Source organism: Mobula birostris, chromosome 25, assembly GCF_030028105.1.
Source record: "Mobula birostris isolate sMobBir1 chromosome 25, sMobBir1.hap1, whole genome shotgun sequence".
Lineage (NCBI taxonomy): Eukaryota > Metazoa > Chordata > Chondrichthyes > Myliobatiformes > Myliobatidae > Mobula > Mobula birostris.
In genome coordinates this window covers 23,640,271-23,662,464 of record NC_092394.1, presented here as the reverse complement: position 1 = coordinate 23,662,464, position 22,194 = coordinate 23,640,271, and the positions used below count along the sequence as shown (strand labels likewise).

The window sequence follows — 22,194 nt, the reverse complement described above, 5'->3', positions numbered from 1 at the left end:
AATGGTAACTGTTTCTTCGCTTTACGACATTCCAGCCTACGAACCGTTTCATAGGAACACTCTACCTTCGGATGGCAGGGGAAACCTGTACTGGGAAGTAGGTACAGAGGAGATGTCAGGGGTAAGTGTTTTTTTATATAATGCAAAGAGTAATGAGTGCGTGCAATAGGCTGCTGGCGATGGTGGTGGAGACAGATACGATAGCATCTTTTAAGAGACTCCTGGATAGGTACCTAGAACTTAGAAAAAAATAGAGGGCTATGGGTAACCCTAAGTAATTTCTAAAGTAAGTACATGTTTGGCACAGCATTGTGGACCGAAGGGCCTGTATTGTGCTGTAGGATTTCTACGTTTCTATTACATATTGCATTGAAATGCTGGTGCTAAGTTAACAAATTTCACAACACATACAGGCGATAATAAACCTAATTCTGATCCTAAGTGCATAGAGTGGTAAACTTCAAGAATATGGAAGCTAGCACTGAACAAATGTAACACATCCTCTGCATAAACTTTCTTTACTCCCTGCATCTACCTTTGCATAAAGCATACCAAATAGAGATGCAATTGACTTTTTATTATGGCAGAGCTTGGAAGGGTGTGGAATTTGGGTGACAGACATGCATGTGACCAAATGTACTGAGAGGCAGCAGGGAAGCATTCCCAACAAATTTTACAATCAGTCTGGTCATCATAACATGAACAGACAATATTGTAAATAACCTAAGCACAGAAATTACCTCTGAAATGTATTTTTCAATGATATCTTCATATATCTTTTAATTAAAAGTAAATGACTAATGTTGGCTTCCAACAGCAAACAACAAGTAGCCTAAATGTATCTGGGAACTAGACAACTTAGAGAGAAGGGTAGTGCAGTCTGATGTGACCAGAATGAACATTAAATTTTCCTGAGTGCTACTGGCATCACTTTGCTTTGGAAACTGAAGTAGAAAAACTCAGTTTATTAAAGAAGAATGACGCGTAGCAAACCAAATATAGCTGCTCCTCATTGAACGAAGGACACTTTTGATGGCATCATTTCGGGTTTATCTGCCACCTTTGTGCTTCTTGTTATCATTCTGGAGACGTGCAGCCCTTTTATCCCCCGTCTCTTCAGCTCTTCTGCTGCTTGTTGTTTGTCTCTGATCCTGGAGACATGCATGCCTCTCCTCCTCTGTCTCTTCTTCCCTCATCTTTTTTTGTCCTGACTCCTTGGTCCTGGAGTCGTGCGGCCCTGGCCTCATCCGATTCTTGTTCTCTCTCTCTCCTTGCTGCTTCCCAACAACGTTTGGCGTCATCTCTTGACCATTATGTCCCCCTTCCCTTTCCACGCGGCATAATTAGGCCGTCCTTTTTTTTTACCCTAATGCTGGATAGAAGGTACGAAGCAATAACACCAAAGGATGCTGATTATTCCTGATGATGTGGTTGGCGCTCTGATGTGATTTAGTCACCACTGTCCTTTGACTGCAGCAAAGGGTTTTATGGGTGTCTTGGAGTACGTCATTACAATAAGATTTAATTATCTCTTATTCATGGGTGGCAGTTAGATGTGTCCCAATCCTGCACATACTGATGGTGATTAGCAGAATGTCCCCTCGAAATAGAGCTGCCCTGCCCTTTTGCTCTGGTAAGTGTCGCTGCTGAGGCTGGCCGTGCGCATGCTTCGGGTTGTCATGCCCCGATTTCCATGATGGCTGATCGGGTCTCGGGTGAAGGCTAGCCTGTTGATTTTTGGCAAATGAGCAATTTTATATGAATATATAACCCTGGACTTTGCCTGCATTCTGTAAATTAGCGCATTTTAATTCGATTAAGCCAAAGTGCCGCTGTAATGCACTGTTTGCGCTAATTGGAGGTCACAAACAGACAGACACAGCATGAGAGTTTTAGTAGTATATAGATTGCATTTAATGTTTGGAAACAGTAAATCATAACACAGTAGAATTACTTAAATCTAACAGGTTAAATAAAACAATTTAGTTACACATGCATCTGAGGTCTAGTTTCCAACAATGCTAGACAAGAGACAACAGAAATATAAGAATATGCCTGTAATATTGAACTTGAGGACATTCAAAATTAAGTAGGCGATACTTTAACGCAAACTGCAATTTACCTATGAAAGATAATCAGGCAATTGGGACTACCATGTATAACAGATTATAATGATATAACAACCAAGAACAGCAAATTAAATGTTTGCAATTGAAATGTTTGTCAATTCCAATAAGGATGTTGCGCAAGCAGAATAAACATCTGCTGTAACCTGTGTAGCCTAATGGAACTTAGGAACTTCAAAAAAGACAGGATACCAAAATTCCAATGACAATAATAGGCTTGTGTGCTCAGTTGTCTTCTGACAAAGCAATTTGGTATAATTTTTGACAACTGGGTTAAAAAAAAAATCTGTATACAGAGTCTCAGAACATGATAATTTGTGGAGTACTATAAAAAAACACAGTTAGGGCATCCAGCAACTCAAACCTACCTGCTGTTCGGTATGGTCAATGCTAAACTTCAATGGCAATTCTACAAAATGGCTATCCACTTATCCCTAAAGGAGTCCCTTGTTTCCATGGCTGGAAAGTCTTATAGTACTGCTCAGCAAACTCCCTAAAGACATGTTTCAATCAGATCACTTTTCATTCTTCTAAATTCCACAGACAAAAGGCCCATTTCTATTCAATATGTCTTTCTAGGACAGCTCCACTCTTCTCAGGAAGTTGTTGAGCCTTCATTGCACACCCTTTCATTGGATAAAGAGATCAAAACCACTCAATATTGCAGGTGTGCAGTCTTTGTGCATCTGGAGAAACACTTATTCATACCCTACTCAGTGATAGCTAATGGCCAATTTGCTGCTAACTGTATTTTATATCTGGATGTTAATCTTTTGTAATTTATGCACAGGAGTGCACAACTCCCTTCATAGCATTTACTCATCTCTTAATTTTTAAGAATTATACTTTTCCAATCTTCCTACCAAAGTTGATAATCTGGAAAGCATAAAATCATATTCAATTCACTGTCCCTCATCCACCCACTTCAGCTTTAAATACTTTTGCAGTTTTAAGAACCTTCCAGTTTTACTCTTCTTTTTCCAGATGTGTAGGAACCCTACATAATGTGTCTATTTATTTGCACTACGGTTAAACATCAGAAATATAAACATTAACATACATTCAAGCTTAGCAATTCTGCTTGTTATGGAGAGACTAAGTAAAATAAAATAAAAACAGGCTGGACCCAACAACACTATGATATCATGCAATAGATAACTTTAAAATTAAAAGGTAACTAATGAAGTTACAATGGAATTTGTTTCTATGATAAGCTTTATAGGAATTAATACACAGAGAATGGTTCACCAAATCACACAAGACCATAAGATACAACAGTAAAATTGTCCCATCGAGTCTGCTCTATTTCATCATGGCTGATCCATTTCCCTCTCAGCCCCAATTTCCTGCCTTCTCCCCATATGCCTTCATGCCCTGACTAATCAAGAATCTAACAATCTCTGCCTTAAATATACTCAATGATTTAGCCTCCGCAGCCACTGGTGGTAATGAATTCTACAGATTCACCTCTCTGGCTAAAGAAATTCTTTCTCATCTCCGTTCTAAAGGGGCATCCCTCTATTGAGGTTGTGTCCTCTGGTCTTAGACTCTCTCACCATAGGAAACATCCTTTCACATCCACTCTACCGAGGCCTTTCAACATTCGATAGCTTTCAATTAGGTCATTCTTCTGAATTCCAGTGAGTACAGGACCAGAGCCAAACACTCCTATGACAAGCCTTTCTATCCCAGAATCATTTTTGTGAACCTCCTTTAAATGCTGTCCAATGTCAGCACATCCTTTCTCAGATAAGGGGCCCAAAACTGCTCACAATACTCCAAGTGATGCCTCGTCAGAGGTTTATAAGGCCTCAAAAATGTTCCACCATCTTTTGATAAGGGGCAGAATATCATTAAAAGCTAATGAAAGTTTGAGGATGATGACTAAACAAATTGTGGCAAACTTTTCTTCACTTTCAATGCTCAGATCTCTGTACATTATCAATGTTGCCTTCTTCCAGATGCTGATTTAAAACAGATTGCCCCATCACTGCCTTCAGCTCTCTGAATTGCAAAATCTGCAACATTTACCTTAAATCTCTTCACTCAGTAATCAAGAGAAAATACTTAAAACATTGCTTTGCCAAACATTTTGACCACCTGTTCTGGTATCTGACTTGGTGTCACCTTTCACTTTGTATAGTTCCTATGAAATACCTTGCATGAAGCACTGTTCATGTCAAAGCCTAGTATAAATTCACCATTGCAGTTAAATTATAACCCATTTGAAAAATTAAACTTCAACTCATAGCCTTTTTGCTACGACAAGGAAAAGTAAAAAGGAGGGAAAGTAGGAACATGTTGATCTGAATCAATGTGATAGAAAACAAGTAATTGCCGGAACTTGATTATTCAGATTTTTACTGGTAAGTAAAACCAGAAACCACCAATGCAAATCCATCTGAGCTGCTAGGATATTTGCAGAGCTTGAACAGTGAAGCAGAAAATTCTCATTTTGAGTTTAGCAAATTCATTAAATAAAAACTCTAATAAAACATCTTATTAGTGAAAGAACACCATGGCAAATTTTTAGATAAAAAACTTAGTCCACACATTTGCCCTTGATCATAATCTTGCAGAAATTTCCTCAACACATTTACTGCTACTATAAGGAATTAAGATTTTTCAGCCTTGTTCCATGAGAAATGTTAAAAGATAAATTCATACAATTAAAATATTTTAGTAAATCTAGATGAAAATCCACATTGTAACTAGCTCGCAGTAGAAAACTGAAAAGGCACTTGCACAAAACCATCAAGAATTCACCCCCATGCCCCTAATCCAATTACATAAGAAATGATTTCCAAACAATTAGTCTGTTCTTTGGTCATAAGGCCTATGATACAGACAGCAGCGAATCTTGGGGAGTGATGTCTTGATTACATTAGGCTTCCATTTATTTGTTGAAATTTTTCTTTGTTCAATTGTCTTCAAATTCTCTAAATCTACTTCAGAAATTGAAGACCCCAAAACTGTCTATTGCACTATCCAAAGATACAGCCTTTGTACATGTAGAAATTCAAAGCCCTGAAGAGAAGGGTCTTGGCCCAAAATGTTGACTCATTATTCCTCTTCATAGATGCAGCCTAACCTGTTAAGTTCCTCCAGCATTTTGTTTGTTACTCTAGCAACTCAGTTACTAGTTGCACAAGAGTCCAACATTGCAAAGGTGAACAGGAAATTTTGACAGTGATCAAAATTCGTTCATGGGAAATGGATAGGTAGCTGTCATATCACATCAGTATGGAGTCAAGCAATGAACACTCCTTGAAAAACCGAGAAACTAGCGTTATGCTTTACTTTGATGATAAACTGGCCAAAACGATGATAGTAGCATTATTTGGAAAAATTAATCAGAACTTCAACACAAAAGCACCATACACTCTGTTTGCTCTTGTAGGTAGGATCACCTTAGTAAATAATGGCAAGGCAGTAACACAAGTAAAAGTTACCAACCTGACCAACATTCTTAAATACAATATCTTATTTGATTTGACAGAGGTTATGTAGATACACAATAATAGACACTACTTTTACTGATTTTTATTGCTCCCAAATGTCATGTTGTAACATATGCTACACAATACCCAATGTTACAATAATTAAATCAAAGGACATGTTCATTTATAAGGTCATACAGTACAGAAATATTGCACTCATCTACATTAATCTAATCTCCATCAACCCATTAGCCTACCAACCAGCACATATTTGGGATGTAGAAGAAACTGGAGTTCCTTGAACAAGGGGGAGATGGAATACACAAGAGAACTTGCAAACTAGATAAACAGTATGCAAGAGCAGGATTGAACCCCAGTTTCTGTAACTGTGAGGCAGTAACACTAACTGGAGCATCATTATGCATGAAGGACAGTTGGGTAACAAGACTAAAATTAAACAAACAAGAGAGTACAAGACTTCAAAGGAAATGCAACACAACTTTTACATACAATTGATGTTAACACCATCAATAATGAAAAAAATCTTAATATTTTACCAATCTCCAACTGAATTAATTCAACACAATGTTCAATAAAAAATTAAAAACCAAAAAGCTGACAGCAGAAAGTGCCCTCAGAATTTCATTTACATCCCAGAACTGAACCTGGCTCATAAACACAGAAAAAAGTAAATTAAAGAAATAAGACAACTGCAAATGATGACCTTTTCCAAATTAATATATTAATGGCAGATCACACAAATGAATCACTGGATAGAAAGCATCACTACCTTTCTATATTCCTACACTTCAAAAGTTGTTTATTAGCCAATCATCCTTGGAATCCAGCACTCAAAACCGAGGCAATCTTGCTTTTATAGACTTAGAAACAACCATTTCTTTAACAAATCTAACACACTTATTCTGGAGTTGGAACTAGATGCTCTGTTTAAAGACTGCTTTTAAAGCTGTACTATAAAGGCAAAGAACAAACCGGAGTTACCGGAGCTAACTAAAACAAAATCAAGTTTAAGAATGTGGAAAATGAAGGCAAGTGTAACACTTTTCAGTTCAAACTAAAAAACTGAAGCCACAGTAATACAACTGACTCAAATATTATGCACTGGAGGAGAAAACAATATGCCAATCCACATCAGATAGTGCAGAAAAAGTCTAAAGCATCTAAATAAAGTCTTATTTTACATTCAAGGAAAACTAGATTTTTACTTGTGCTCCTTGAGATTGAACCTAATACAGTTAGAAGTTATTTAACTTTGATCACCTGCTATAAAATCTCATTAAAGTGTCAGTTAACTAAAAATAAGCATCGTCTTCCACCAAAAATTCCAGCAGCTGCTTAACAATGAGAAATCATTGAGTTGAAAATCGGTGGTCAAAACCATAAACTGAAAACCTGACCTGATAAATAAACTTTCCCTAATCAGGCAGGATTGTTAATTGGACACAAAATAATTTAGTAAACTTCCTTTAAAGAAAAGCATTTATCAATTTGATATTTAAAATGACATATACCCTCCCTGGAAGAGATGTTTTAAGTCACAAGGTTAGCTAAAACCATAAGACGTTAAGTTCGTGTTTTCAATCGCATTATTTTAGTCACTTGTAGCTCAATCAGCAACAACTGTCTGCAGCAGAATGTTAGAAATCCAAATTCAACTCCAGGATTCTGAGCCCCAAATTTTGTAGTGACAAGAGCTGCTTTTCACTCTCGATATTAAGCTGCACCACTTATGCTCTATTGGGTCATAGAAGGAGCAGAGGTTATCCCTGTTAACTTCAACCAACATCAGAAAATAGCTTATCAAGTCATTATCACACTGTTATTTGTGAAGTCTGCTGTGGGCAAATTGGCTGCTGTGATTGCACTTCAAAATGTATTTAATCAACTGTAAAAATGAATAGGATGTTCTGAAAGCAATACAAAGGACACTGTATAAATGGAAATCTATTTTTCCATTACGTAGCAACTTAATCACATCAATCATTTATGGCTAAACTTCAAAAAGTACCACTTGCCAAATAAAGCTAGTGAAAGTATTCGAATGAAAAAGGGATAGATTAGTCCTGTTCATTACACAATTACCTCCAATCAATTTACTTTTAACTTGAATATTATGAATCATGATTACTTTCAATTTAGTTCAATTTATAGATAATGTATACAAGGTTTTTAAAAAAAGAAAAACATGCATTGCTATTTTTCCCCTTAAACTCCAAAGTCAAAACAAAGATAGCTTTCTGAACAAATAAACTTTCAAAACAATGATACAATGACAACCATAATACTTTTTCCCCTCTTCAATTCTACAACTTTGGTGCATCCTATTTCATTTTAAAAAATAGGTGGCCAAAAGCAAACTTTTCCTTAGGTCTCTGCAAATAATCACAAAGGAAAATTTATCTCAATTCTTAAAAAAAATGTTTCAATTGTAACACTTACCACTGATTAAAGTTTTAAAAGACTAAAAACTTCAGTTTTGAAAAATGATACTTATCCCACTTGGACATGAAGAGATATAGAGTGGCAGCACACAAAGCAACTTCACAACACAGTTAACCATTTCTGTCCCAATGACCTATATTAGATAGCCACCTTTGTGGCACTATTCAAAATGAAATAATGAACTTAATTGGGGAATAAATCTTAACAGTAACCAATTACAAATTACAAAATTAACCCTTCAAAAGATAAACCACAACAGGCCATAAACATAACAGAAAATGCTGATAAATAACAGCACAAGAACAACAAAGAGCTTTCAGGCAGGTTGAATGATGAACTGTTACAGTTAAAATCCCAAACATTTTCTCTTGTTAGTCCATCTGGAATTTTTAAAACATCAAAGTTGTTCCGCTAGAATAGATTCTCAACCCAAATTGGTAACTCCAGTGGAAATTCAAAAAGCGAGAGAAATGAAATGGATTTGACAAATACGGAGTACTATGGAAGCTCTATGGTAGAAGCCACACACAAAAATAAAATTCGCTTTCCCTCACATTCCAATCTTTCTCATCACAACTTGTGTCAACAATCTGCACAGCAGATTCATTTCCAAAGGCACATATTTAAAATGGAAATAATAACAGTTACAGAGTCAGACCAAATTTTTCCCCCTCAAGTGTTTAAGACTTGAGCATCTGGCCGCATAATTTTGTTACAACAATTGCAGTTCATCTAATCACAGTGAATACAAAAAAATGGAACTGGAATTACTGTAATATGTACCGAGATACAATCTCTACTTTAAAAGATTTTAAAGATTAGCTTTATTTGCCACATGTACATAGAAACATACTGTGAGGTGTGCCACTTGCGTCAATGACCACAGCCCGAGGATGTGTTGGAAGAGCAGTCTGGAAATGTCACCATGCTTCGGGTGCCAACATAGCATATCCGCAACTTACTAACCCATACGTCTTTGGAATGTCAAAGAAAACCAGAGCCTCCGGAGAAAACATACAAACTCCTTACAGACAGTGACAGGAATTGAACCCCAATCGCGGGCACTGTAAAGATTTACACTAGATGCTACCGTACCACCTATCAACATTTTAGACGCTGTTACTAAACTGACAGTTTTAAGACTATTCCCAAATACTTCAAGTGGTTAAAATATTTCTCCATGAAAATCACCAAAAATATCAAAAACTAAATTTTCTTCATGTATTTCACACCAGTGATTAGTTTCTAGTCAGAAGTAATATGTTAAGGAACTTCAGTGGCCAAAATTAACTTCCAAGCTTCCAATAAATTGAAACAGCAAATGACAGACAGCAAAAGAGAAATGCATCTGCCAACACTACAGAAAGTCAAGTTTTCCAGACATTATATCACTGCCTCAAAGCTGTATTGCTTGCAGCATTAAAGTTCTTTCCCACTTCAATAGGTAAAATTCAAACTTAATTGGCCAACATCGTGATAAATTGTACTTAGAAATTTATATATAAAAACACACACCTTTTCAGAAGCTGGACATTATCAAGGCTAGCATTTATTGCCTGAGACGATGGTAAACGAACTTGAATCACTGGGATCTTTCTCGTTAAGATACCCTCACTATGCTGTTGGGGAGTTGCAGGATTCAGACCTAGTGATGAAGGTACATTACCAAGTCCAAATCACATACAAGTTGGAAGGCAGACACCAAAGGTACTGGCTCACCACCAATTACTGCAGTTCTCCAAAGACCACTGTTGAATAGGAACTCTAGGACTTAAACTGAACAACTAAAATATATTACTATTTCCTTTTCAAATCAGTGAATGCAATTGTGAAGAGGTCATGGTTCAGCACAGGTGCAGTATCTCACTGCCCTTAACAGTAGAGCTCATGGGCTTGGGAGTTGCTGCCATAACAAAGTGTTGTGGTTTTATTAATGTCACATGTACCAAGATGCAGTGAAAACCTTGTCTTGCATATTGTTTATACAGATTATTACACAGCTTGAATAAGGTAAAATAACAACACAGAATAACGTGTAAAAGCTACCAAAGGAATGCAGTGCAGGTAAATGATAATGTGCACAAACACAAGGTGATTTGCATGTCCAAGAGTCCATCTTATTGTACAAAAGGTCCATCCAATAGCGGGAAGAAACTTTCTTGAGCCTGGTATTTTTCAGGCTTTTCTATCTATTGCCCAATGGAATGGGGGAAGAAGAGAATGTCTAGGGTGAGTGGGGACTTTAGATTATACTGGCTGCTTTACTGATGAAGTGAGAAGTATAGATACAGTCCACAGAGGGGAGGCCGGTTCCTGTGATGTGCTGAGCTGTGCCACAACTCTCTGCATTTCCTTGCGGTCATGTGCACAGTCATTGCCACACCAAGCCGATCTTGTACAAAGTATTTCCATGTACGTCCCAAGTACTATGCATTTCATACATAGAACACAATGGCGCCGCTGTTTTCAGACACAAAGGATGGAGGATAGGTTCTGCTTTCTCCTGGATGGTACTGAACCAGAGAATACTATTGGAGATGCACACATACTGGGATACGAAGAGGAGCACATCACTCTGCAGCCTTACAGATGGTGGTAAGTATTGGGGGAGGGGGTGTTAATAGCACAAACTTCAGGTCATCTAGCCTCCGACTTAAGTTTGAAGGTAGAGTATAAATGTGGCTGGTTCAGAAGAGTTGATGGTCAATAGGATCCCCAGGATGCTGATGGTGGGCCACTGATTGTGAAGGTTTGGTGGCAAGTCTCATTTTTGAGATGCATTCCCTCGCACTTGTGTTTCAAATGCTATTTGTGACAATGATACACAGGCAAAGAACTTCCTCCATGAACCTACATGCCTTGGAATCACAACAAAATAAGCAAACGATAGAACTCAGTAAAGCAAACCTATTAAAACTTTTGCCTATCTCAAGTATGTGACGCAATACCTCAGATTTTATATACCAATGCATGACTTATCACCTCCTGTCAGTACAAAATACATCAGTTTAAACAATAGTAAAAAGTTTTAGAACCACAAGAGTGTGTTGGTTTATCAAAATGCTAAAACCCAATCAACATAACAATGGACTACCAGCTGCCTAAAATAACATCTCTTCCCTCTCTTACCGCTGGCTGATCCTCTTATTTCCAGAATTTTCCACAGTTCTGATCTAGCATTTGCACAAGGTGTAGTGGTTTTAAAACAGCATCTTAAAAGCCAATGACAGCTGACAAACCACATCCTCCAAGAACACTGACAAATGCAAAACAGTACTATAAAGCATCAGATATAAATGAACTTTGGATCTAATTTCATCAAGAATAAAAACCATGTTGACATTCTGTAATGTCACGCTGAATATAATCTGATAAATGTTAAAAGTAGGAAAGAGTCCAACTAATGAAGTTGCCACCAATGAGCACACGAATACCGCAATACTTTGCTGATAATGAACAATTCTGCGCACCACTAATACACAAGTTCAATGCATTTTGCTACCATCTTCGCAAAGCAACTTATAAAAAGCAAAAAGGTAGTCGAGGAATGTTTGCCAATCCAAACACCTTTTCACCCCAAGTGTCTCAAAAGAATCAGTGATTTAAGCTCAGCGACTTCTAACTATACTACATTTTGTAATGTAGTGCACCATCTGAAGACATTCCCAAGGACTGTTACCAAACAAAAATTAATTTGGACTGTATATGGAGTAATGAGGGAGAACCAAAGCTCGACAGAGTCAGGAGTAATGGGAGGGGATGCAGCTAGTGCAGAGAGACGTGAAAAATACCAAGGTATAGCCTCTTGCATACAAGCATCTACTAAGCAGTAAAGCAAGCAGCCAAACTACTTGAAGGACGTGACAATGGAACAGCATGCAACTTTGAAATTGCTATACTGGTTGAAAATCCATGATTAACAGGTGATGAAAACAAAATAGATGCTAATGATATTTTATTGCATTTACCAGGTAGTCTGTTGCATTATAATATATCTCGTTAACCAAGTTTCATAAAGAATCGTGAGTCTCGAAAATGTAAAACTGACAATAAGCAAGAGCATATAGTCTACTGCAAAAAATTAACAAACCGCTTTGCTGAGAAGTAACTGAGTTAAAGCCAATGGGAGGGGAAAAACTTGAATCATAGAACAAAACTGTATAAACTGAATCTTTAAAACAGATAGTGTTTTGGTCAGGAACCATACATATGATGTATAAAAGACGATACTTCCAACATCTAGCAAATTCCCTTGCATAATACTAAATATGAAATGTGACTCACAGGAGGGAAGGAGGTAAAAGACAGAATTATGGGACAGTTAGCCCAAACTCAGTAGTTGGTATGAATTTAGAGTCCAATAACAAAGATGAAATTTCAGAGAAACTGGAAGTACATGACAAAATAGGGCAAAGTCAGTATGGTTTCATCAAAGGACAGATCTTGCTTGACAAATCCGTTAGAATTCTGAGGCAACAAGCAGGTTGGAAAAGGAGTCTGTGGAAGTATGTGAATTACTTGGATCGTCAGAAGGCCTTTGACAACATGAAGCTGCTCAGAAGGGCAAGAGTTGATGGTGTAAGGCAAAGTACTAGCAGATGTAGATTAGTTGATAGGCTGACATTCGAGAGTTCGCTAAAGGGGAACTTTTCAAGACAACAGCTGGTTACTAGTGGAGTTCTGCAGGGGTCAGTGTTGGGACTGCAACTTTTCACTTAATATTTATGATCTGGATGAATGAAATTGATGGTATTCTGGCCCATTGCAGATGATGCCAAGATACATGGAGGGACAAAGACTTCTGCAAAGGCAGAGAGTCTGCAGAAGGACTGCAGGTTGGGAGAATGAGCGAAGGAGTGCCAGATGGAACATAGGGAAGTATGGCGTCATGCACTTTGGTAAGAAGAATGAATGGGGAGAGGATTCAGAAATCAGGGGTACAGGGAGTCATAATTCAGGATTTCCTCAAGGTTAATTTGCTGGTTGAGTCAGTAGTAATAAAGACAAATGCTCGTACTTATTTGGAGAACACTACAACACAAAAAACAAGGATTTACTGTTGAGGTTTTAGAAGTTGTCAGCCAGACTGCATTTGGAATATTGTGAGCAATTCTGGACTCCATACCCAAGGAAAATATGGAGAGTGCCCAGAGGAAGTTCACAAGAATGATAATCAGGAATGAAAGGCTCAATGTACAAATATTTGATGACTCTCAGTCTACACTCGGAGTTCAGAAGGATGAGGGGAGAATTTCATTGAAATTTATCAAATACTGAAAGGCTGGAGAGAGGGGACATGGAGATGATGTTTCAATTAGTAAGAGAATCCAGAATCCAAGGGCACGGCCTCAGAATAAAAGGAGCTTTAAAACTGAGATGTGGAATTTTGTTGCCACAGAGAGCAGCGAAGTCTAAGTCACTGGATGTATTTTAAGACAGACTGATAGGTTCTGATTGGTAAAAATGTTAAGGGTTATGAGAAGGCAGAAGAATGGGACTGAAAAATATCTGCCAAGATAGAATGACAGAACAGAACCGATGGGCCAAATGAACTAATACTGCTCCACTATCCTATGTTCTTCTGGTCTAAGTGAAACAGTAAAATCTAACCTTGCAGCAACATTTACAAATGATGAAATGGCACAATGCTGCATGACCTGAATTGACTACATGCCCAAAGTTGACAAAAAGAGAAATTTTGCAAAATTTTACTTTAGCTCAGTCTTTAGTCTCTCATCAGAATGGGATGGTTGAACATATGATAGGGATAGGGAACATACTGAGGAACTGGGAAAACAAGCCAACCTATATACCAGGTACCAGGATGGATAAACCTCAAGTTATTGATATTTTCAGGAGCAGCACAAATACACTAAAGGAAAATATATTTCATTTAAAAAATTATTGATTAAACCTGCAGATTACTGGAAAGACAAGCGTGTAAATCGGACATAAAATTCCAGCTGATCAGAATATAGGACAAAGCCGATATATCTATAGGACAGACTCTTAAAAAACTACCAAATCAATTTACAAACAGAGAGCGTGTGTGGTGGGGACTAGTACTGTTATCTAAATAGATTATTCAGGCATCAAATTATCCTAACTGAAAACAAAAGTCTCTTCCCTTGGTTTAACCTGCATTACTGTACCCAGCAATAATCATTTGCCCTCCTGGATACAAAATATTTTGAAGATAATCAATTTTGATGTCAATTACACCAACTGTACTCTCAAAGTTTTAAAAAATCTGCATCAGGATCAAAATTAACAGATGAGTTTACATCAACAAGCAAAAGAAATGTCTGACATTAAACTCCAACTAAAATGATCCACACTGCACTAAAAGATGGAACACGAGTACTTCCATAGAAAGATATTTTGAAGTAAAATAGCTTTGCTGAGATGGCTATCTCAATAATGGAAAACTGGAGTCTCAGACCTTCCTCAAAACTCCAGCACTTCCTACTAAAATCATTAAGAATGCTGCCAACTCGGTCCAAATCTGACAGTAACTACCCGAAACGAGAAGTCAACTAAAATGGCGCTGTGAATCGAAAATATAATTTAAACGGAGGTCGCCATGTTGCGTATTTGCAAACACACAAAGTGAAGGAAAGGAAGGCATCCGCCTCGGCGCAGAGAGCAGTGCTCAGGGACCAGGCCCGTGAGCATAACAGGAAGCAATCTGCGACTACAAACAAGGCCGGGAAGAAGAAAAACAGACACGAGAGGTTAGTAACACCCCCCCCACACCAAAACACACACAGACATAACCCGTTCCTTGCAACCCTTGTTTGTAAAGTCAAAAGGCCTATAGATAAAGATATCCCCGTAAGCACCCAAGGCCCTGGCTGAGTGACAGCAGCCCCTTCCTGAATAATGGACTTGGCTCTACATCTAAGTATTGCCAGAATCTCATACACTTAAAGATCAAATGGGGGCTCCGGGTTTCATTCCGATCCCCAGTGACAAGCGGTTAGAAAATGTGCCAGGGAACCGCAGGAAACTGTGCAGAAATCAGCCACCCAATGACACAAGTAGATTTCGAGACCAAGCCTTAGGTAGGACGAGCAGGGTGAAAAAATATTAAAACACACAAGCAGTACCTAAGATATCGGGGGTGGGGGAGAAGACAGGCCATTGCAACAGGATTAACCCTCTACTGAAAGGCAGGACTGCAAAAGATAACAAAATGCATCGATAAGAAGGTTCTGTATCGTCACTGACCAGCACTGAAGGTGGAAGGCGGCCGGGCAGTGATCGCAGCAAAGCAAGTCGCCTCCCTCCTTGCAGCTATCGCAGGTGTCGTGGTTGGTAGCCCGGCCGCTCCGCCGTGGCTCCTTCTCCAGCTTCTTCGCTTTCTTCTCGCTCTCTTCGCTCTTCGGAGGGGCCAGCAAGGCTTGTATTTTCTGCGCCCATGGCGAGCAGCAGCAGGTCGGGTGGAGTGGTTCAACGAGAGAGAAAGGAAAAATTTAAAAAATCAGCAAGAAAGACGGCCCAAGATTACACTGAAAGGTTCATCTCACATCCCTTCCTCCCCACCTTAAACCCCATAAAGAGATGGGTATTTCCAGTATCTGTAACAAAAGGGCAAAAAAGATCGATGCCATTTCTGCTAAGGTGAATTTTGCAATTTTTAATTATGTTCATTTAACCCGGCGGTGCACGGCTTGTTTCGGCGCGATCAAGAAGGGGGTGGGAAGAGCGAGCGTATCTCACCTCCATCAACCCTCCGGAGGTATCCAAATCGTAGACGATGGTCTTGGTCTCCATTTTATCCCACATTCAACACACGGTGGCTTTTCTTCACTGTGCAGAAGCAGAGGGCCCCGTGATGGAGGAAGCCCCCCGAGCCGTCACAAATACCCACAGAAGCCGTCACCGCGAAGGCTCGCGATCCGCTCGCCGACCAGCCGATCCAAGGCAGCAGCAGCAGCAATAACAACACACACACAAAAAGGGAGGTTTAAAAGAATAAATCCAGGGTAATCCCAGCCGATCGCATTCAGAGGAGGGCAGCAGAGCCAGGCCGCAGCCGGGGCCTAACCGACATGAAGCCTTCCCTGGGCGACAATAATATTCGCGTCGAACCGCTCGGTTTCCATCCGTGCCAGAAAGCCCCAGAGACACAACCATGAAGTAGGTAATCCCGCCACTGGACGGACGCTCGGCAAGCACAGGCCGTCAGATGCAAGGAGGTCGGTTCCTCGGGTGTTGGAGCTGTCTGAAGCCCGCCAGCGCAGACACAAACACTCGGAGCCTAGGCTGCTCGCTTTACATTTTTTTCTGCCTCCAACTTGGCGCAAACTTTCCACACACATCACACAAAATGCGCAGGCGTCGCACTGAGGGGGAGGGGTGCGGTGGCGGTGTGTGTGTGTGTTTAGCGGGGGGGGAGAGAACAGACACTAACCGCGCAGGCGCGGTGGTGTTCGCGACTGCTGCCAACCGCGCATGACCGAGGACCGCACACTCCGATCGGACCCCCGCAGCTGCGCATTTCCACTCCACCCCACCAACCATTCCCACCGGACTCCAACTGCGCATGCGTTGCAGTGTAGCCTGCGTGATTTGACGTCAGAGCCGAATCTCACGGCCAATTGGCTCCCTGAATCACAGTCCGTTCCCGCCTCCCTGCTGACGCCGCTGGTCGGGAAAAGGGAGTGAGCGCACCCTCATCTCCGCAGGCGCAATCCGCCGGAAATAAAACTGGTTTACTGCGCATGTTTTTCTACGCGAAAACTGGACAAGATATGATGTAATTGGTTCCTGGGACTCGCGGAATTTTGGGAGTTGTAGTTATGGTGACGAAAGGACTTGGAGCCGGTGATCGGAGCGTGCAAGCCACAGCTTTTGCAGAATTGGCGGAAGATGTTATGTAAATATTGCCGCTAGCGTCACGTAGTATCTGTTTGATTATGCATGCAGATTTGCAATGAAATTAATAAATTCTCAGCAATTTTTGTTCCAAATATGTTCTTACTTGTAAAAGTTGTGTAAAATTTTTATATAATTTATGATTTCCCCGTGAATGCTACGTGCCTGTGATGCTGTTGCAAGTAAATGTTTCATTGCACCTGTGCATATATGCACTTATACCAATGACAATAAACTCGAATTTGATTTTGGGTCGAGGCAGAATTAATGAATGTTCATTGACTTGAATGTTAATTCTCTTTCTCGCTTCACAAGTGCTCCCCCAAACGACTGAACAATGCTGTCGAATATTTCCAGCCTTGAATATGATTAGTGACTCAATATCTACAGCTCTATATTGAGGGAAGTAATCCTGCTTGACTCTGTTTTAAATGGCAAGCCCTAATTCTGAACCATGTCCCGTAGCTTTATAATCCCTGTGAGGGAAAACATTCTTTCCGTATTTACCATGTAATGTCTCTTCCGGATTTTATGTATTTCGTTGAATCATCTCTCATTCTTCTAACTTTAAATGAGTGAAGGTTCAAGCTTTCCCCATAAGAAAACATCAGAGAGCAGGAGTCACCCTGTTGGCCCTTTGAACCTGCTCTTCCACTTATTCCCGTTGCTGATCGCAATGCCATGTCCCTCGACTATTCAAAGGTTCATTTATTATCTAAGTATGCAACTTGAAACTCTTCTTCTCTGGGTCGCCATGAAAGAAAAAGAAAGCCAATATGATCATCAACCCTCCAAATCCCCCCTCCCCATGAAAAAAAAACAAACAGAAGTGGAAACACGAGAAAATCTTCAGATGCTGGAAATTCAAGCAACACACATCAAAGTTGCCGGTGAACGCAGCAGGTCAGGCAGCATCTCTAGGAAGAGGTGCAGTCGACGTTTCAGGCAGAGACCCTTCTTCAGGACTAACTGAAAGAAAAGATAGTAAGAGATCTGAAAGTGGGAGGGGAAGGGGAGATGGATTTTTTCTAATATCTAGAATCTATTGATTTCTATTTTGAATGAATTGGATTAGTGAGTCTCCCTAGACATCAGGATAGATAATTCCAAAGATTTTCTATCCTTATGAGATAAATTTCTTCCATATTTCTGTCATAATTGATCAAACATTGATTTGGGATGTTGAATCCTGGTTCTAGACTCCCTTGTGGGGAGAAAATTCCTCCCTGCGGGAATCTCGCATTTTCCACATGAATTTTAGCAGCCTCAGTAAGTTCTGGTTGCATTCTTTGGAACTCTAGGGAATGCGGACTTGGTCCACTCAATCTTTCTTCACAGGGCAACCATCACCTCTTGACTCCCCTCCCCCGCCTGCCAACTTGTCCCTGTAACAATTTGTGTCAATTTTTGCTACATTCCCTAAGTGGAAGGTTTTTTTTTAAGTAAGGACGTCAAAAGTACTCAAGGGGTGATCTTGCTAAGGCTTATCATGTTATATGGTTGCAGTGAGATGTCCTTAACCCTCCAGTCTAATCCTCTCATAATATGGAACAACATTCAATTGTCTTCATCATCCCTTGCTGCACCTGTGTGCTGGGTTTTAGCAACATGGATACATCAACATCTACAGTATATCCCTTTGAAAATCAATATTACCCAGTCTTGAGTGAATTAGGACCCTTGGTTCAATGGTGCCACTAAAACAACCTCTCGCTCAACATCAGCAAAGCTAAGTAGCAGTTTGATAACTTCAGCAAGCATTAAGGAGGGCAAATCGGCAGAGATGGTGCTTGGTGTTCGGTGTTGGAGGGCTGGTCGGAGGCTTGAAGTTTTCAGATGGACAGAGTCGGCTGTGGTCAGGTGCTGCATCGGCAAGTTTGCGGTGCTGGAGGTTCATGGCAGGGAGAGTTTTTCTTCCTTCTACCGTCTGCGTGAGATGTTGGGGCTATCAAGACTTTGAGACTTTTTTTTACCGTGCCCGTGGTCTGCTCTTATCAAATTACAGTATTGCTTTGCACTGTTGTAATTATATGTTATAACTATGTGGTTTTTGTCAGTTTTAATCTTGGTCTGTCTTTTGTTTCTGTGATATACTGGAGCAACATTGTATCATTTCTTAATGCATGCATTACTAAATGACAATAAACGAGGACTGACTGTCCTCATAATCTAAAAAAAAAATGTGCTCCAGTCCACAATGTGTAGGAACGTAAGAAGCTTCAGAGATTGGGGGACTTGGCCCGGTATATCACAAGCACATCCCACCCCACCATTGATAGTATTTATAGGAAGCGCTGCCTCAGGAGGGCAATAGCTATCATCAAAGATCCCACCATCCAGTTCATGTCGTCTTCTTGCAGCTTACCACTAGCAGGAGGTACAGGAGCCTGAAATTTCACACCACCAGGTTCAAGAACAGCTACTTCCCTTCAACCATTACAGTTCTGCACAATCCCAATCACGGTCAGTATTTCAACACTATCATCACTTTTATCACTTTGAGTGACTTTTCTTATTCTAATTGTCCTTTATTTTAAAAATATGCATAATTTATGTTTTTCTTGTGAATGCTGCTTAGCTGAAGCTATGTATGTGCAAGTAATTTTTTTCATTGCACTTTTGCATAGATATACTTGTGCCTTTTACAAGGATCTATCACCATTTAAAAATAATCTGTTTTTCTGTTTTGTGCACCAAAGTGGATAACTTAACATTTTTCCACATTATATTGTATCTGCTATGTGTTTTCTACCTTCCCTTGAAGCCTGTCTATATCTTGTTCCCCATTCACAATCCCACCAAATTTTCGTCCAAAAGCTTTTAAATATGACATTGGGTTCCGTCAGCCAAATTGTCATGTTGATCCCGAGTAGCTCACTAACTTAAGACTTACTCTTACACCTTGATTCATCAAAATGAAGATTTTCATTATCATTCTGATTTTGATGCTTGAAATAGCTTGTGTTTATCCAATCACAAACAAGACAAAATCTGCAGATACTGGAAATCCAAGCAAAACACACAAAATGCTGGAGGAACTCAGCAGGCCAGGTAGCATCTGTGGAAAAAAGGGTCTCGGTCCGAAACGTCGGCTGTGCTTTTTTCCACAGATACTGCCTGGCCTGCTGAGTTCCTCCAGCATTTTGTGTCTGTTGTTTTGTGTTTATCCATTATGAAAACAAATCCATTTAATGTCACATTAGGGAGGCACATTGGCACAGCTAGTAGAGCACTTACATCCTGACCTCTGATTCTATTTGTGTGGAGTTTGCATGTTCTCCCCATGGCTGTGTAGCTTTTCCCCTCTTTTTTCCTCCACATCCCAAAAATGTTCTTGATCATAAACTGGCCACTGTAAATTTGGGTATATGGGTGAGTGGTAGAATCTGAGGGGAGTTGGGAGGGCAAGATTGATCGGCTGATTGGATGGTGTTGTGACAACTTTGCACTCAAACCAAGGGACTAACTTGAGGATCAAGAAGTTGGGAGAACACACGCCTGGATCTCACGGAGGGGATGACGGTGAAAAGGATGATCAGCTTCAACTTCCTGGGTGTCAACATCTAAGAGGATCTATCCTGGGCCCAACACATTGATGCAATCATGAAGAAGGCACGCCAGTGGCAAAACTTCATTGGGAGTTTGAGGGAGACTTGGAATATCTCACCAAAGACTCTAACTGATTTCTACAGATGTACGGTGGAGAAATTGCATCAGAGCCTTGTGGGGAGGCTCTAATATGCAGCATCGAAAGAGCCTACAGAGAGATGCAAACTCAGTCAGCTCCATCATGGCCATTAGCCTCCCCACAATTGAAGACATCTTCAAAAGGCCGTGCCTCAGGAAGGTGGCATCCATCATTAAGGATCCTCATCACCCAGGACATGACCTCTTCTCATTACTACCATCAGGGAGGATGTACAAGTGCCTGAAGACCCACACTCAATGTCTTAGGAACAGCTTCATTCCCTCTGTCGTCAGATTTCTGAATAGTCTGTGAATCTATGAACACTACCTCACCATCCATCGATCTATTTATCTTTCTGTCAGTCTATTTATTATTGTAATTTGTAATCATTATTAATGTTTTGCACTGTGCTGCTGCCAAAACAACACATTTCATAACATCAGTGATAACGAACCTGATTCTAACTCTGACTCTGAATGTGGAGAGAATAAAATGGGTTAGGGTAGAATTAGCCTGTAAATGGGTACATGATGGTTAGTGGGAATATAGTAGGACAAAACATCAGTTTCCAAGTTGTATCTCTCTATGAATATCATTTCTCCATGTTAATCATTTCTCCCTAAACTTAAATGGGCCTATCATTTATAATATTACTCTGTCTCTTAAAATATTTACACATGCTTTGTTGTCGTATCAGTTCAAAGATTGAGCAGGAGAAAATAACTAATTACTGGAGCAGTAAATTCCCAGCAACACTAAAATAATCTCCATAGCATCTAGATATGCTTGTTGTTTCAGTGGAAGCCGGTTTCTTATTTATGTGAAAATTAACCTAAATTGGTGCTTCAAAGCTTTGAGCCACTGAGCAATTGGGCATGCCTATTATTTCCAAATCCTGCTTGCCATGAGGGTCAGGTATTAAATGAATGCTTTACACTTCCTAACAGGAAAAAGAATTGCAGTGAATCAGTAAGTGAACAATTAATCTGGCCACTTCTAAACAAAACAAGAACATAGTTAGTTTATAGCCAATTCATTTCTGCACACTGACTCGTTTAAAGCAGTACCATTACCGAATAAATGACTTTGGTTGGACTCTTAAGCTTTGACACAAAACAAAATGGATGAATTAAGGACAGCAAGGAGAAATAAATAAATCTAGTTTGATAGTCTTTACAGCTGCAGAATGACCTAGAATGGGGCTTGAATGCAGATGGGCACATGACATTTAGGAAGGAGAGGGTAGCGTATCTATTAATTAATGTAGGTCTTAGTGCAATAGAGAGGAAAGACCAGCATGTGGAAGTATTTTGGGCAGAGGTGAGAGAAGGAAATTATCCGTGATAGTGGTGTCTAGACAGACGCTCTAATAGTAACCATACAGTCAGAGCAAGCATAAAGAAATAAATAAAGGCAGCTTGTCAGAAACATATGGTGGATTTAATTGTGCATTGTGTAGTGAGACTGTGAGGAATGACAGGCAGATGATAGGGCAAAATTGAAAAGGGTGATGACTACAGGAGTGAGGGTGGTATATTTGAATGCACGGATATATGGAATAAGGTAGATGAACTTGCAGTGCAGATGGAGGCCAGCA

General features: G+C 39.8%; 1 protein-coding gene across 2 annotated transcripts in view; it reads right to left on the bottom strand.

Annotated features, from left to right (window-relative positions):
* Positions 1-16,453, bottom strand: part of phf12b (PHD finger protein 12b) — a 94,194-nt gene extending 77,741 nt beyond the window's left edge. For both annotated transcript variants that reach the window (XM_072243008.1, XM_072243009.1), the window contains exons 1-2: positions 15,752-16,453; positions 15,260-15,441 (exon numbers count right to left, since the gene is read on the bottom strand). In XM_072243008.1, coding sequence (XP_072099109.1) covers positions 15,260-15,441; positions 15,752-15,817 — 248 coding nt within the window. In that variant the 5' untranslated portion in view covers positions 15,818-16,453. The remainder of the gene's footprint in view (positions 1-15,259; positions 15,442-15,751) is intronic.
* Between the last annotated feature and the right edge of the window lie 5,741 nt (positions 16,454-22,194).